The sequence below is a fragment of the Penaeus chinensis genome, chromosome 10 (assembly GCF_019202785.1).
Source record: "Penaeus chinensis breed Huanghai No. 1 chromosome 10, ASM1920278v2, whole genome shotgun sequence".
Taxonomy (NCBI): Eukaryota; Metazoa; Arthropoda; class Malacostraca; order Decapoda; family Penaeidae; genus Penaeus; species Penaeus chinensis.
Genome location: NC_061828.1, coordinates 3,903,188 through 3,920,740, shown reverse-complemented (window position 1 = coordinate 3,920,740; position 17,553 = coordinate 3,903,188). Strand labels below are relative to the sequence as shown.

At 43.0% G+C, this 17,553-nt stretch overlaps 1 protein-coding gene across 1 annotated transcript; it reads left to right on the top strand.

The window, feature by feature from the left end:
- Positions 1-10,580: 10,580 nt before the first annotated feature.
- LOC125029820 (calphotin-like) lies at positions 10,581-14,452 on the top strand. Its single transcript, XM_047619993.1, has 4 exons — positions 10,581-10,594; positions 11,178-11,217; positions 12,983-12,994; positions 13,358-14,452. Exons 1-4 carry the CDS (start codon positions 10,581-10,583, stop codon positions 14,450-14,452), a joined length of 1,161 nt encoding a protein of 386 aa, XP_047475949.1.
- Positions 14,453-17,553: the final 3,101 nt, after the last annotated feature.

Below are 17,553 nucleotides of genomic sequence, written 5' to 3'. Positions count from 1 at the left end.
GAGTGAGAGAGGGTGGGGGGGAGAGTGAGTGAGTGAGCGAGTGAGTGAGTGAGTGAATGAGTGGGTGAGTGAGAGAGGGTGGGGGGAGGGAGGGTGGGTGAGTGAGTGAGTGAGTGAGTGAGTGAGTGAGTGAGTGAGTGAGTGAGTGGGTGAGTGAGAGGGTGGGGGGAGGGAGGGAGGGAGTGAGTGAGTGAGTGAGTGAGTGAGTGAGTGAGTGAGTGAGAGAGACAGAGAGACCCAGACAGATAACGGCAGAGAAAGACAGACAGACAGAGAGAGAGTATCAAGAAAAGGTAAAACGAAGGGAGACGAGACCTGCGCGGTGCACAGTGGCTGCGAGGAGCGTGCGAAAGAACGAGAGTTTTTGCTCGATTTCTAAGAACTGTGATTCCCAGTCATGCATTGTTAGACATGACCTTGCGTGCCTGTCATAGCCTGATCTACAAGTGACATATGCGCCGCGGTCACGCCGTCGCCTTACGTTTGTGCTCGCCGGCCTGTAGAAGCTGTAGAAGCTGTAGAACCTGTAGCCTGTAACATTTTTTCAAGGTAAGCATGCTGGCGCTTTGTCTGTCCGGGAAGGAAATAGCTGTCTCGTGAATTTCTAGGAAACGCGGTACTGTTTCATGCTTATATAAGGCTTGTAGGAAAATTGAAAAGATACGTTTTAATGAATGTTACCACATAAATGCATATATTTCTATCTGTCTATCTATCAAACTAAAGAAAGGTTGAGTGGTGTAGTTCTATAGATACACACACACACACACACACACACACACACACACACACACACACACACACACACACACACAAACACATACACGCGCGCACACACACACACACACAATATATATATATATATATATATATATTTATATATATACATATATATATATATTTGTGATTATGTACACAAACATGCGATCAGTCCCATGCACACGCATGGAAAAAGCCAAAAGGCAATCTTAGTTAACCAGGCCATTCACTGAATATGAAGTTAATGCAGTGTTAATTACCATGCTGGCAACAGAAAGCTGCCTCAATACCACCCTATGAATGAATCAAGGGGGTTATATAATATATGTACACATGAAGAAGTCAACCCTTACTACAGTTTACGACACAGATCTTTAAAAAGGGCGGTTAGAGGTGTCAGGGATGACCATGGGCTAATATGTAATGAGCCCCCGATCACCATAAGCACTGAGAGACACGTACATTTGAGTTTGATTTTGTGTTCGGTTATATGTTGACCTGGCTTGTATGGGTATCATAAGTGGATCACATGTAGATCGGGTAAGCACACACGAGCGGATCCAGTGGGCGTGGCGCGCTATGGGCTCGTGTGGGCGGGCGGGAAGTGACCGTCCTGCTTCTGCTGCTGCCGCCAGGTTGCTAGGTACGCGACCGCCGCCGAATGCCACAACGCCGACTGAATGCGCGGCTAGACGACCGTTCCTGCATATATGAATAATAATGATGAAGAGTCACAGGCCCCGCCAGGCCATGTTGTGAAGCTTGGCAGCGCGCGGCTCCTGTAGGCGAGGCTGTAACAGACCCGTAACTCACCACCGGATCATCCGAGCGACCATGACACTGTCCTCTGCCCCGCCTCCTCTTCCTCCTCCTCCTCCTCTTCATCCTTCTCTCCTCGCTCTTCCTCATTTCCATTCATGCGGCCTTTCTCCCTTCCGACTCTCTTTCTCTCCAGGTTCCCGACATTCCTTCTTGCCTCGTCGCCCTCCAGTTCGCCTTCGGAAGGGGCGGAGGGCGGCCGACACGCGCGAAGGACACCACGGAGTTCTCTGAAGAGAGGGCTGGGCAAGGGAATGGTAAAAGGTAGAGAGGAAGGAGAAAGAGATCAAAGAGAAAGGGAAAGTGAAGTGAGAGAGAATAACATTCTTGACACATTTACACATTTGCAAGTGAGCACACACACATCTATACAACACACACGCGCGCGCGCGCGCGGCCGACTAGTACACATAAACGCGCATACATACAGACAAATAAGCACATACACACCTGGTTACTGTTACCATCTGCCACGATGCTCTCTTAATTCACACCCGAGACATGCACACAAAAAAGACAACGAAGAAAAAGACTCGATGTTCTTTCTCGTCTTTAGACACTCGATCAAACCCCAGAGGCAATCGACACAAGAACTGGGTCTTCAAATCTTATTCATTCATTCATTTTCCTCGCGTGTTACTTCGAGAATCATCAGCGCGAGAGTTTTGTCAAGAATGATGTGGCTTTCTTCGCTGCCTTTCATTTCTTTCCTATGCTTTCATTGTTTCTGAGATATAGGCCGGGTTTTCTGCCTCCACGCGCTCGACGGACTCGCCGCCGTAGCAGTCAGTGGGTACTAAAAATAAACATTAACTATTTGATATTCAGGTGCTACACCCCAACTCGTTGACTGATAAATGTACCTCATGGCTATGCATATGCTAATTCTTTAACCTCTCCCCTCATCCTCCTCCCTCTCCCCCATCCGCACACACATACACACACGCATGCACTCTCTCTCTCTCTCTCTCTCTCTCTCTCTCTCTCTCTCTCTCTCTCTCTCTCTCTCTCTCTCTCTCTCTCTCTTCTCTCTCCTCTCACTTCTCTCTCTCTCTCTCCCTCTCTTGACGTAGTACGATCAAGGTTGCAGTTTCGATTTTCTTTGCTTTGTGCGTCGAGGTAAACTGGTGTTTGGTGTGAGTTCGCAGTGAGTTGAGAGAGAGAGAGAGAGAGAGAGAGAGAGAGAGAGAGAGAGAGAGAGAGAGAGAGAGAGAGAGAGAGAGAGAGAGGATGAGATAATTCTTCATTAAACGTTAAGTAAACCTACTTTTCTTCCCGTTTTTTTCTCCGCTTTCTCCCAAACTCTCCCTCTTCTCTCCGTCCTCCCTGAATGATAGCGAAAGTTATTCTTACTGGTTCTGAGCGAGGCGCGTCTCCTTCTCTCTCTCTCTCTCTCTCTCTCTCTGTCTCTCTCCTCATCATTATCATCTCGCTGCGCACTTTTTCCTCCCTCTTCTACCGTCTTCTTCTTCGTCATCTTCCCGTAACTCAAGCACTCAAGCACACCCTCTCCCAGAACGGAGAAGTCGGGTCATCGACGCTCCGGGAAAGTGAGAGGACGTTCTTTCGCCTGTCCATATTCCTTTAGCTCGCCCGGTCGAAGAGGGTGTCCATATTTATGCAAATGATGTTGTGGTACAGTTAGATCCGGACACGCCAGCTCCTGTTTATTTGTTACTCGGGTTGGGACTCTCTCGGTGCACTTGCTTCGCTAACCCTGACGTTTCTGGATGCATTCGAGCCTCAATGAAGCGGCTGTCCATGAGTGCGTGGGGCGCGGGGGCGTGGGGGCGTGTTCACTGTGTGGGTGTGTGAACGCCGAGTTGCATGGGTTTATTGTGGTGGGTGTGAATGGCGTGTTTGCTGTCTGGCTTGGCTTGACAATGACGTATCAACTTCACTGCCCTTGTGTTTATGTGCGATTTCCTTTCCTCCTTTTATGCTTACTGCTGGTGCTGGTGGTGAATTGTGATCCTGCTTTCTCTCTTTATATATAGGCATATAAATGTATAAATATATATATCTGTGTAGATATATAGTATGTATATGTATGTGTGTGTGTGTGTGTGTGTGTGTGTGTGTGTGTGTGTGTGTGTGTGTGTGTGTGTGTGTGCATATATACATATATGTGTATATATACATACACACATATATGTTTGTGTATAAATATATATAATATATATACATTCTCTCTCTCTCTCTCTCTCTCTCTCTCTCTCTCTCTCTCTCTCTCTCTCTCTCTCTCTCTCTCTCTCTCTCTCTCTCGTGTCTCACATAAGGTCATCATTTTTCTCTATTACAGAATATTTTTTAAACGTATCTCAAGATCTTTCTACTTAATGAGAAAAAGTTTTTAGTTTATTCAGTGTTTATCACGACAAACTTAGTGGTTTATCCAGGTCATTTACATAAGTTATAACCATATGTAGTGAACTGATGCTGCCATTAGTTTGAAATGGAGAAGCTTATGTATATAAACGCAAAGATACAAGTGTACGCACACATGTACGTGTATTTTCTCCCCCCCCCCCCCCCCTCCTCCCTCTCTCTCTCTCTCTCTCTCTCTCTCTCTCTCTCTCTCTCTCTCTCTCTCTCTCTCTCTCTCTCTCTCTCTCTCTTCCACACACACACACACACACACACAATCGCACACCCCATGTATTCTAACGCTGAAACAAGTGCGCAGCAATAATTAAAGGCAGAAATAGCTTTATGTACTGCATAATAGATGTTATCTGCATCCTCTTTCATTTGCAGTTTATTGATCCAACCTTGATAGTTTATAGTAGGCATGGAAAGTTGATGGTTGAAATTGGTGGTAATTGGTGCTGAAAATAAATACGATTTACGAAATTGTATTTGCAATTTGATTGTAATTGAAGGACTTGGGGTTGATGGTAGATTGCTACTGAACATTTGATGATAAACAAAATCGTCTGGTATTAGTGATTGTTTGATGAGTCTGTCTGTGTATCTAAGGGATTTGTTTATTGTTGATCTTCTAGCTGTATTATTTGCTTTCATTTCCATTATGGAGAGGAAAGGAAGAATTTTTTTTTTTTTTATGAATTTATGGTTACGATAATGTGAATCATATCGCCCCTTTCGCTCAAGATATATACAATTATCACCTTCTCACCACTCCTACTTAACAGCTTTTTAGTTTAGTCCTTTATTTACCACCCTGGCTAACTGCACAGGCGTGGGCAAGCTGTGGTACATTTAATGCATGGTCATAACATTACATAGTGTTACATTAGAATTTTAGCCTATAACATTGCTATGAGTACTTTATCAGTTTAGGGATGCCTTTGAGTCACGGTGTAATAATACCGTAGATTTTTTGTCACACACGCATATCTAGATACATATGAATATATACGTACATATATATATACATATATATATATGTGTCTATAAGTATAATATATATATATATATGTATATATATAAATGCATTTATCTATTTGGAAATAACACACACATACATATATACATATATATACACATTTATACATATACATACATAAATATATAGATATATGTACATGTATACATATATGTATGTGTGTATGTATATATATGTACATATGTGTGTATATATAGTCATATATATGTATGTATGTATATATACACACACACATATATATATATATATATATATATACGCATATATATATGCATATATATGTCTATACATATATATATGCACATATCTATATATATGTGCATATATATGTCTATACATATACATACATACATATTACAAACACATACTTATGTTTGTATATAAATGAATATATATTAATATATATATATATATAAATTATATATACAAACGATATATAATATATATGTATATACTGCATGTATACATATATATATATACACAGCCTATATTTGTATATATACATAGTTGTGTGTGTGTCTATATATAGTATAGTATACATATATATACAAAATGTATGTATATATGCGCGCGCGCGCACACACACTCACACTCACACTCACACTCACACTCACACTCACACTCACACACACGCACACACAGTTTATATATATGTGTGTGCGCATATATACATATATATATACATACATACATACATACATACATATATACATATATATACTATACAGTCTTACTCCTCCAAGAGCTCGGGATCTCCTGAAGAAGCGAGAAAGCAAGTGTGGGTCTTTCCCCGGCGCAGGTGCTGTCCCTTTCCAGGCCACCTTCACCTGGCTCGCAGAGATTTCCGTGTTGTTTGTGGCGTCGCAATAATTGGTGGCCTTGCCTGCCGCACCTAAATAATTAATCAGACAAGATAAGAATTCTAAGCATGCTTATCGTCCTGCGTAACTACATTCTCCCCTTCCCGTCATCGTGTCTCTGTTTATTACTCTTTATTTCTCGACTCATAGCTGTGGGAAGTGTTCTGCTGAAAACTAGAGTGTTCGTTGGAATCTTAATCAGCACTGGTTCATTCTTTCATTTTCCTGTTGTTTTGTTTTTCTTTTTGTTTTTTCTCTTTTTTGTTCGTCTTGGGGAAGGAAAAAAAAAACGGGAATATCTTATGTTTTATTGGACTACATTCATATGTGAGAGATAAAATATATTTCTTAAAAATCATGTCAGTCGTAATATACAAAACTTGTTTGCACCCTTTTTTTTTTTTTTTTTTTTTTTTTTTCTTACATCTCGTCTCATTAAGACTTTATATAAGCCTATATTTGCTTCATAACTCGTCTTGTCTTTTTTTTACAAACGATGATGTTAGGTCCATAAACATGTTAGACAGCCTAATCTCCCAAAGAGTTAGTCTGAGGTTCTCTCTCAAGTCTTCAAGGCCTCTAGGAAAAGCTGTGTAGTCCTGTGCCGCTCATAAATCACGGCCGATTATATCTTGTGAGTGTGTGTGGAAGAGATAGATAGATACGGGTGGAGGTAGAGAAAAAGAGAAAAAGAAAAAGTGAGAGAGAAAGAGAAAGAGAGAGAGAGAGAGAAAGAAAGAGAGAGAGAGAGAGAGAGAGAGGCAGACAGACAGAGAAACAAACCGACGGACAAATAGACGGAAAGAAAGACATAAAAAGACCGTTAAAAAACGAATTGAGAGAACTGTACTAAACCTAATTTCAACATTATGCGCACGTCCACTCATAGACAGGTAAGGAAAACAAAAGAGTGAGAAATATTGAAAGAAATAGTGAGATAGAAAAAAGAGAAACTTGTGTGTGTGTGTGTGTGTGTGTATAAAGAGAGAGAGAGAGAGAGAGAGAGAGAGAGAGAGAGAGAGAGAGAGAGAGAGAGAGAGAGAGAGAGAGAGAGAGAGAGAGAGCAAGATATAGATATGTAGAGAGAGAGAGAGAGAGAGAGAGAGAGAGAGAGAGAGAGAGAGAGAGAGAGAGAGAGAGAGCAAGATATAGATATGTAGAGAGAGAGAGAGACGTCAGACGCAGCGCCTCACCTAGGACGTCAGAGGTGACACGAGTACCTGGACACCATCACAAAGAAGGTCAGACACAAGACCTGCGTCCTGATGATCTGTAAACAAGCACGAGGTATACCTACTTATTTATTTTTATGATTATGGTCGTCAAAATGAGCATAGTATTCGCTTTTTTAAACACTCATAACTGTTTAGGCAATTACTATATATTATCTGCGCAATGTTTTTCCTTTTTTTATGTGTTTAATCATATTCATAAGAATGCATACACGAGAGGAGCTGCAAGTTTTAAAACAACGTAAATCTTTGTATAGCAACTACATTATAAAAAAGATAATCTTTATGAAGTACAGTACCTTCATTCACGGGTTTAATATTCTGACTTCTTCAAGGACTGGGGGGGGGTGGCAGTAGTGGTTAATAGTGCGTGAAAATGAGAGGGATTCTCTCTCTCTCTCTCTCTCTCTCTCTCTCTCTCTCTCTCTCTCTTTCTATCTATCTATCCCTATCTCTATTTCCATTTCCATCTCTATCTCTCCCTTTCTTCTTCTGGCCCTCCCACCCACTAACCTTTTCTCTCCTTGTCTATTTGTCTTTAATTTAGGGATGTAACTCACTCGGTTTCTACCTGCACCATGGAAAAAGGGAGGAGAAAAGGGACAAATGAAAAGGCATAAAAGTTGAAAAGAGAAAATGAAGAAAGCAAAGACAACGTTCCTGTTCGTTAAAAAAAATATATTGTACAAGAAAACAGTTTGTTTTATTGAATCTGTATGATGTAAACGGCCAGAAAATTAGTTTCATTTAATAATGACAGTAGATGAGATGAGACAGGTCGTTATCGACATTCATTTTCAGTTGAGATTATCGAGAGATCAGAAATGAATTTGAAAAAAAAAAAAAAAAATACATCTGATTTGCGTCATCAAACAGATTTTACTTGCACTCACTAAAATATCTTTTTTCTTTTTCGCACATATTCGACATGAAATTACACAAGAAAGTTTGTTTGTTTTTTCCTTTGCATACGCACGTATTCATGTTTTTCTATACATTTGTTTCCTACACATTTCCTTCAATGGTCATTAACGAGGATTTTACCTTCTGCAAAGTGTCATTCATCAAGAAACGCGATTCGCCTCAGGTAGCCCGCCCCCTAGAAGTTGTTGTTGCCAAAGGAAGCTCAGGTTCCTTCATATTGCCTCCTTTTTTCCCTGCAGCGGAGGATGAAATATGAAGGAGGGAATGGGAATGGGGGAGGAAAGGAGGAGGAATTGAGAAGAGGAGATGGGAGAGGAGGAGGTAGAGGAGGAGAAGGAGGAGAAGGAAGGGGCATGAGGGATTCAGATCTTCCTCATCTGCATACGAAGTAAGATATTTCCTCCGCATGTAAATTCCACGAGGGAGAAACAAGCGACAGAGGCAGTATTTTCACCGATCGGAGAACACCCGGGCGGGAGAGATACCAACAAAGTTACACAGGCATTTCGGTCTCGTCTTCACAGGGGAGGGTAGGAGGGCGGGGGGTGACGAGGAGGGGTGTTGAGGTGGGGCGAAGGGGGTTAGGAGGGGGCGGGGAGGCGTCGTTCGGGAAGCCCCCTTCTCCGAGCGCTCGTTGAGGGACTCCTTCGCTCGCGGACATTTAGCGAAACGCCGCAAATTGGAATGGAACACAGCGGGAAGCGGCCGAGACCAGCGCCAAGGCCCGGTGACTCTAGCCGCAAGAAGAAGCTCTGCGGATCCTCTATTTGACCACCAATCGACGTGGTCATTCAATTGACAGCCTAATGACCTATACCCGGGAGAAACGCCGGGTCAAATTGGCCTCTGCGACCGGTGCACGCAAGGGCGGTTCGCCTCGCCGTGAGGGTTAGGCGCAGGTGGCCCGTGGGCAGTGTTTGCGGTGGGCAGCGGCAGAGCAAACACAGGCTCGTAACAGGTTCCCAGTGTCAACAGCGCCCCACCTAAACCCATTAATGTAAACGGAATGAGGAAATATAGGCATACGACCGAAAAGGCTACCAGAAGAAAGGAGAAAAAAAAAAAAGATATAAAAACACACACACTCTCCCGCACCGAGGGAATCTCCGAAGGCAATATTCAGGGTATCAAAGCGGAGAATTGATCCACGGGCTCTGCCGAATGTAACTCACAATCTGCGATAAATGTGTCGGATGTGCCTGGCTGACCCGCTCGGCCTCCGGGGTCCAAGGCGAGACGTATCCAGAGCGCAGATTACATACGATTACCACAGTAATAAATGTTGTAATCATCAAGTAGTTTAACGAGCGCTTATGATTTGTGTCCCAAATGCTTAAATGTGCTGGATGGACTTGACACGCAACACTACGCACCCGCGTGAGCTCTCAGCGCCCGAGTCGAACGATAAAAACCCTAAGCAAAAAAAAGGAAAAAAAAAAAAAAAAGAAATCATTAACACTAATAATTACAGCACAGCATAAACTACTCGAGGTGGGGAATGGACGACATTGCAAAGTATAAGGGAAAACGCCCATCCATAAAGGAAGCGTGCGGATAAATTAACACGGGGGGAACCGCAGCGTCCGTAAACAAAATACGTAATTAGCGAATGGCCGGCACATGGGTCCCGCTTATCCCCAGTGGGCGCTTGCTCTCTCATTATCTTAGCTTATGACACAAAAATAATTGGGAAAGTACCGGCCAGTCGCCTAATTAGCTTCCAGGTGATATGATCGGGGTGGAAACTGGCAGCGGTAGTGGATGGTGTCGTGTCCGCTTGTGTGTGCGAGAGACGGGGTGTTCCAGGCGGAGAGAGGGGAAGGAGGGGAGTGGAGAGGGGAAAGAACGGGGTGAGTGGGGAGGGGAAAGAAGAGGGTGAGAGGTAGGGAAGGAGAAGGGAGTGAGAGGTGGGGAAGGAGATGGGGGTAAGAGGTTGTGAAGAAGGGGATGAGAGGTGGGGAAGGAGTGGGAGAGAGATGGGAAAGGATAAGGGGGTGAGAAGTGGGGAAGGAGAAGAGAATGAGAGGTGGGGAAGAAGGGGGTTAGAGGTGGGGAAGGAGGAGGGGGTGAGAGGTGGGGATGGAGGAGGGGGTGAGAGGTAGGGAAGGAGGAGGGGGTGAGAGGTGGGAAAGAAGGGAGAGGTGGGGAAAGAGGAGGGGGTGAGAGGTGGGGATGGAGGAGGGGGTGAGAGGTAGGGAAGGAGGAGGGGGTGAGAGGTGGGGAAGGAGGAGGGGGTGAGAGGTGGGGAAGGAGGAGGGGGTGAGAAGTGGAGAAGGAGGAGGGAGTGAAAGGTGGAGAAGGAGGAGTGAGATAAGGGGAGGGGAACGTGGAGGAAGAGGGTGAAAGAAGAGAGGAAAGTAGGGGGGGAAGGAGAAAGTGCAGAGAGAGGGGGAGAGAGAAAGTGCGGAGAGAGGGGAAGGAAGAAGAGTGGGTGTAGGGGGGAGAGGAGACAGTATGAGGAGAGAGCAAGGGGGAGTGGGGGAAACATAGGCAGAGGAAAGGAGAAAAAAAAGCAGAGGGAGAGGACACGGGAAGGGACGAGAAGCAGGGAAAGGGCTAAGAACCGGGTGTGCAGAGATGTACCTAAGAGTGTAAGTGTTTCTAAAAGTCCAGTGTTCGTTCGATGCGTTGGAGCGATACACTTAAAGGATAAGGATAATAAGAGGGTCTTTAAGAAGATATAAGTGTAGGTTCCCGTTAATCATTCTACCATAACGAATTGCAGATGACAGGGCCGAGGAACCAATCAGAAGAAAATAAAGTCACGTGTAGTAAATGTCGATAATTTTGGATAAATAAAACACCCAGTATTTCACAAATAATGAGTTATATGTCGCAGGTGTTTGCAAAATTGCTCTCTCTGAGAGAAATATACTAAATGTTATGATGTTGTATATGACTATATTCAGCAAATACATACGTGTATATAGACAGTACTAGTAAATACACACACACGTGTATAAATGATGTATACTAACATAAAAATACATTTTCTACGAAATTTTGAACTTGTTACTTGCAAAAGTAAGTTAACTCAGTGCTTGTAAATGCTTACTTACACATCGCAAGCATATACTCTTGGGGCAGAGTTCTGAGTAATGAAGAAAAGACGAAAAATGAGCTCGTGAACTTTGAAATTGGATGAAAAGATGGCATTGATTTATTTATTCACAGGGACATCCAAGAATATCAAAAGTCATTCCGAGGCAATATGGTAAGGTTCAATGTACTGGGGGTTTCATGCATGTTATATAAATAGATCCTTTATGAGGGTCTTTTCCTGGATTAAACATAAATAATAGTTTTATGATGTTAATGCGCACTTTAAAGAATTTGAATACCATTGCAAATTCTTTGCACTTTGGTTATGAGTTTTCGAAAGCAAATCTCCTGGATTCTGATTGATTTGAATATATGTAATGAGGCATTCACTCGTGCAGAAGTGCGAAAAATCTTAGTATAATACTATTAATGATTATAAAATGAGAATTTAGGCTGTGTGTGTGCGCGCGCAAGCATGTTTCTCTCACTGCATGCATGTCGGTATGTATTTATCGGTAAACACACAAACAGCTACATAACAGTATTTCTATATGGTCATCTATAAGCGTCGGTGTGCTTGAATTATACCCTTGTTAGAATAATAGAAAAGTGTACGCAGACCCCGGCCCAAGTGTAACACCAGCAACACCGAATACTCTCCCCCGCCCACAAACCGGGCAAAGGAAGTAAACCTACAAATAGCCTTCAAAGAGCATTAATGAGCACTCACAGGCGGGGCGTAAGGCGGCGCATCCCAGCAAAGAGGTAAAACTGACACCGAATATCGCTCGCTTTCGATGAATTACTAACACAACGTATATTTTCCCTCATCAATATTCTCCTCACATGCACTCGGTCAGATGATTTTCCACCACAAATCACACACAGAAGGGTGTCCGGGGTGCTCATGTGTGTATTGGGGGGGGGGGGTGAATGGGGGGGAGGGGGGAGGGGGTGTTTGGCGATAAGGGAGTGGGTGAAGATGGATCAGAGGGAAAGTTTTGTTTTCTTTCTTCTCATCTCTCTCTCTTTCTCCCTTCTTTTCTTTACCCCCCTCCCCCTTCTCTCTCTCTCTCTCTCTATCTCTCTATCTCTCTCTCTTTCTTTCTCTCTGTCTTCCTCTCTGTCTTTCTCTCTCTCTTTCCCTCTCTCTTTCTCTTTCTCTCTCTCTCTTTCTCTCTCTCTCTCTCGCTCTCTCTCTCCCTCCCTCTCTCTTTCTCTCCCTCGCTCTCTCTCTCTCTCTTTCTCTCCCTCTCCCTCTCTCTCTCCCACTCTCTCTCCCTCTCTTCTTCCTCTCTTCTCCCTCTCTCTCTCCCTCCCTCCTCGTTCTCTCTCTCCGCTCCCCCTCGTTCTCTCTCTCTCTCTCTCTTTCTCTCTTTCTCTCTTTCTCTCTCTCTCTCCCTTTCTCTCCCTTTCTATCTCCCTTTCTCTCTCCCTTTCTATCTCCCTTTCTATTTCCCTTTCTCTCTCCCTCTCTCTCTCCCTCTCTCTCTCTCTCTCTCCCTCTCTCTCTCCCACTCTCTCTCCCTCTCTTCTTCCTCTCTTCTCCCTCTCTCTCTCCCTCCCTCCTCGTTCTCTCTCTCCGCTCCCCCTCCTCGTTCTCTCTCTCTCTCTCTCTCTCTCTCTCTCTCTCTCTCTCTCTCTCTCTCTCTCTCTCTCTCTCTCTCTCTCTCTCTGTCTCTCCCCTATTTTACCCAAACCGGAGGAGGGGTTAAAGGGAGCAGAAGGAAGGAATGGGGAAAACGAACCATCAATCTTTCTAAGATGTAAATAGTCGTTTACATCATGTTGAATATTATGGATCTTTTATCATGATCGATCGGTTTACTGAGTTAAGTCATTTTTTATTCTTTATTTTTTATTATGTTGTTTGTTTTTCTTTTTTGGGAGGGTCCTCTTAATTTCTTTATTTTTTTATGTCTTTTCTTTTATATTAGGTGACCCGTTTGGTACGTGATCCAAGAATGTTATTCCATTTTGTTGATTCGACGATTTCTCCTTAATAATAAAATAATGAAGAACGAAAAAGAAATATCAGTAACAGATCAGCCTACATTAACATAAAAGGAAAAACTCCGTGGGAAAAAAATAAATAATTCAATAAGGCCAAACAAAAAAAAATATATATATATGCATTATGAGAATTTCTTCAGAACGAGAACAAAAAGAGAGAGAGAGAGAGAGATAGCGCGAGAAAGACAAACAGACACACAGAAACAAAGAAAATCAGAGACAGAAACACAGACACGGAAAGAGAAAGAGAGGAGGCAGGGAAAAAAAGAGGGGAAAAGACCGCATTGAGACCCCGACAGCGCTCGCCCGCCTTCGCCCCCTCCGTCATCGCCCCCTCCGCCATCGCCCCCTCCGTCATCGCCCCCTCCGTCATCGCCCCCTCCGTCATCGCCCCCTCCGCCATCGCCCCCTCCGTCATCGCCCCCTCCGTCATCGCCCCCTCCGTCATCGCCCCCTCCGTCATCGCCCCCTCCGTCATCGCCCCCTCCGTCATCGCCCCCTCCGTCATCGCCCCCTCCGTCATCGCCCCCTCCGTCATCGCCCCCTCCGCCATCGCCCCCTCCGCCATCGCCCCCTCCGTCATCGCCCCCTCCGCCATCGCCCCCTCCGCCATCGCCCCCTCCGCCATCGCCCCCTCCGTCATCGCCCCCTCCGTCATCGCCCCCTCCGCCATCGCCCCCTCCGCCATCGCCCCCTCCGTCATCGCCCCCTCCGTCATCGCCCCCTCCGCCATCGCCCCCTCCGTCATCGCCCCCTCCGTCATCGCCCCCTCCGTCATCGCCCCCTCCGCCATCGCCCCCTCCGCCATCGCCCCCTCCGCCATCGCCCCCTCCGCCATCGCCCCCTCCGTCATCGCCCCCTCCGTCATCGCCCCCTCCGTCATCGCCCCCTCCGCCATCGCCCCCTCCGTCATCGCCCCCTCCGTCATCGCCCCCTCCGCCATCGCCCCCTCCGTCATCGCCCCCTCCGTCATCGCCCCCTCCGCCATCGCCCCCTCCGTCATCGCCCCCTCCGTCATCGCCCCCTCCGTCATCGCCCCCTCCGCCATCGCCCCCTCCGTCATCGCCCCCTCCGTCATCGCCCCCTCCGTCATCGCCCCCTCCGCCATCGCCCCCTCCGTCATCGCCCCCTCCGTCATCGCCCCCTCCGTCATCGCCCCCTCCGCCATCGCCCCCTCCGCCATCGCCCCCTCCGTCATCGCCCCCTCCGCCATCGCCCCCTCCGTCATCGCCCCCTCCGCCATCGCCCCCTTCGCCATCGCCCCCTCCGTCATCGCCCCCTCCGTCATCGCCCCCTCCGACCCGAGATGCAAGACCCGATACCAAACGTCCACTTCCTGTCTAAAGATCAGCGGAGCAGGTGCAAGGCAGGTGCAATACGTATTTATGATGTAGCGAAAATAAATGTTGAAGCAAGTGACAGGACAATCGCATAGCCCTACGGACCGACCGGAAGGTGTGAGAGAGGGAGGGGGGGAGGGGAGGGGGGAGTCTATTGTTCTTGCCTTACGCCACCTGCTGTCGCCCGCTAGGGGGGAGGGAGGGGGGAAGGTGAGGAGGGGGGCTAAAGGAGGGGTAGAGGAGAGGGTGGAGATTGGGAGGGAGAGGATATGGGGGAGAGGGGGCGGTAGAGGGGAGGTAAGGAGGGAGGGGAAGAGGGGTTAAGGAAGGCCGGGTAGGGGGGAGGTAAGGAGATAAGCAGGGCCAGAGGGGAGGGGGGAGACAAGGAGGGTGAGGGAGAAGAGAGGCGCTAAAGAAGGAGGGTGAGAGGGGAGGGAGAGGATACGGAGGTAGGGGATTAGGGCAGGAAGAAGGTAAGGGGGAGGGGTAAAGAAGGACGGGGTTGGGGGTTGGAGGTACGGTAGGGGTCGTAGAGAGAGAAAGGGGTGGGGGGGGGGTAGGAGAGGTAGAGGGGATGGGAGCGGGTAGGAGGGGCGCACAGTCACATCCCCTCCCTTTCCCCCACCCCCTTCCTCTGGCGGGGGGTGGGGGGGGGGGTATACTAGGCCTACTCTGTGGTCAAGTGACAGCGGTCACCTAGGATCGCTTTGTTATACAAGTTTCTGTATATCGATTCTTTGTAATCTAGTTTCTAGTCTCATTAAGTTTTATTGGCCTTGATATCACCATTGTTATGGTAATTTACACACAAAAAATCCTATTTTTTTTTCATCCTTATGTAAATTATTGATGCTGCTAACCATTATCATCACTACTCTTATGAAGAGTAACTTAAATCGTAGTCATGATCAATATCATTTGTATACTTTTCGATATTTCCTTTTCATTCCCGTAATATTACCTGCAATTAATATTATTATCATCGTAATCGTCATTATCATTCCCTGCATCTGTTCTTATTATTTCTATCATTGCCACTATCCACATTCTCATTATTATTATCAACATCATGTTCATCATAATTCGTACTATAATCATCATAAAATAAATCAATTATAATTGGCAATTATTAGTGTTCCCATCACTACAATCATGGAATTATAGTTGCCAGAATTATAATTACATTACCCCCATTACAACTGTTGTGATTATGATCATTATCATTCTTATCATCATTATCACCACCGCTGTTGAATCACTGTAGGCAAACACCTTTAACCACTAATTCTATTCATTTAACTCTGATTTAATGGTAATGATATACGAGTGGTAATATAATCACAGGGAGTAACGATATTTCAATAATCGAATGACTCCAAGATGATAAAAAAACAATACTTGAAATAATGACCCATACTGATAATGAGAAAACAATAAACAAAAAGCAATAGCAATGAATAAGAATGGAGAAATAATGAAAATGAGAATAACTCTGAACATATCAATCAGAAACAACAAAAATAATAATATTAATAATGTTCTTGTTCACAATGTTTGGAATAAATAGATAAGTAAAACTGCCATTATCGCCTTCATTATTACACCATTAAACACAAAAAATAGTGAAAAGGAAATAAAGGTAAATCCAATGATATTGAAAAGAAACAACAACAACAACAACAACAACAACAACAATAACAATAAGAATGATAGTGATAATAATCACAGTAATAGTAATAATCATAATAATTATTACTGTAAGAGTAATGATAATGATAATAATGAGATTATCAATAGTAATAGTAAACAATAACAATCATAATAGTAAGAGTAATAATAATTATGATTCAAATAAAGATAATGATAATAGCAACGAAAATGATATTAATAGTAATAAAAATAATAGTAATAATAATAACAATAATAATAATAATAATAATAATAATAATAAAATCATTATAAAAACAATAACAATACAAATAAAGATATCAACAAAATAATATCACGTCACCAACAAGAAAGTTTTAATAACAGCAATAATGATACTACTAATAACACTGATAATGACAATCAAAAATAATGGTAAAAATATTGACAACAATAATGCCAACAATAATAGTAATACTACGACTACCATTAATAAAAATAATGATAATAACAATATTAATAATAATACAAAATAGTTCTAAAAATAAAGATGGTAATAGAAATGACAATAATAATAACAATAATTAATAATAATAATGACAATAACAATAATAATGATTATACTACTGCTACAATTAATAAAAAAATATCAATAATGAACACAATAATAGTAATTATAATATCAATAATAATATCAATAATATTAATAACAATAATAATAAAAATAATAATCATAATAGCAATAATGATGAAAACAATAATACCAACATCAGAATAATAATGAAAAAAAGTATGACAATAAAGGAAAGGATAATAATGGTAATAATAATGATAACGACGATGACAGTTATACATGATAACTGTAGTAATAATGATAATGATAAAAATAAAAATAAATGGTAATAACAACAGCAATTATAAAAAAATAATGATAATGATAATAAAAACGATAACAATGCTATCAATCATCATCACCATCATAACGATCATAATAATAGTAACAATGATAATAATGATGAAGATAATAATAATAATAATACTAATAACACTACTACTAACTTTAATAACAAAAATAATAAAAATAAAAATATTAATATGTATAAGAAAAAGAATAAGAATCATAATAATATAATTAATAATAATGATAACTGATAATCATAACAAAAACAATAAACGTAATAATTAAATCAATAATAATAACAATCACAGTATTAATAGTAATACAAAAACAAAAAAAGATGAAGAGGAAGAATACCACTATTGTATTTAATTATTTTTTATTATTGATATTATGATTAGCATTATCTCTAACGTTTTTATTATTATTATTGTTTAGCATATGTTATTAACATTATTAACATCATTATCACTACCATTTTACTGTTACTGTAATAATAATAATGATTTATTATTACAATAACAGTAAAATCGTAGTGATAATGATGTTAATAACGTTAATAACATATGTTAAACAAAACTAATAAAAACGTTAAAAATAATGTTAATAA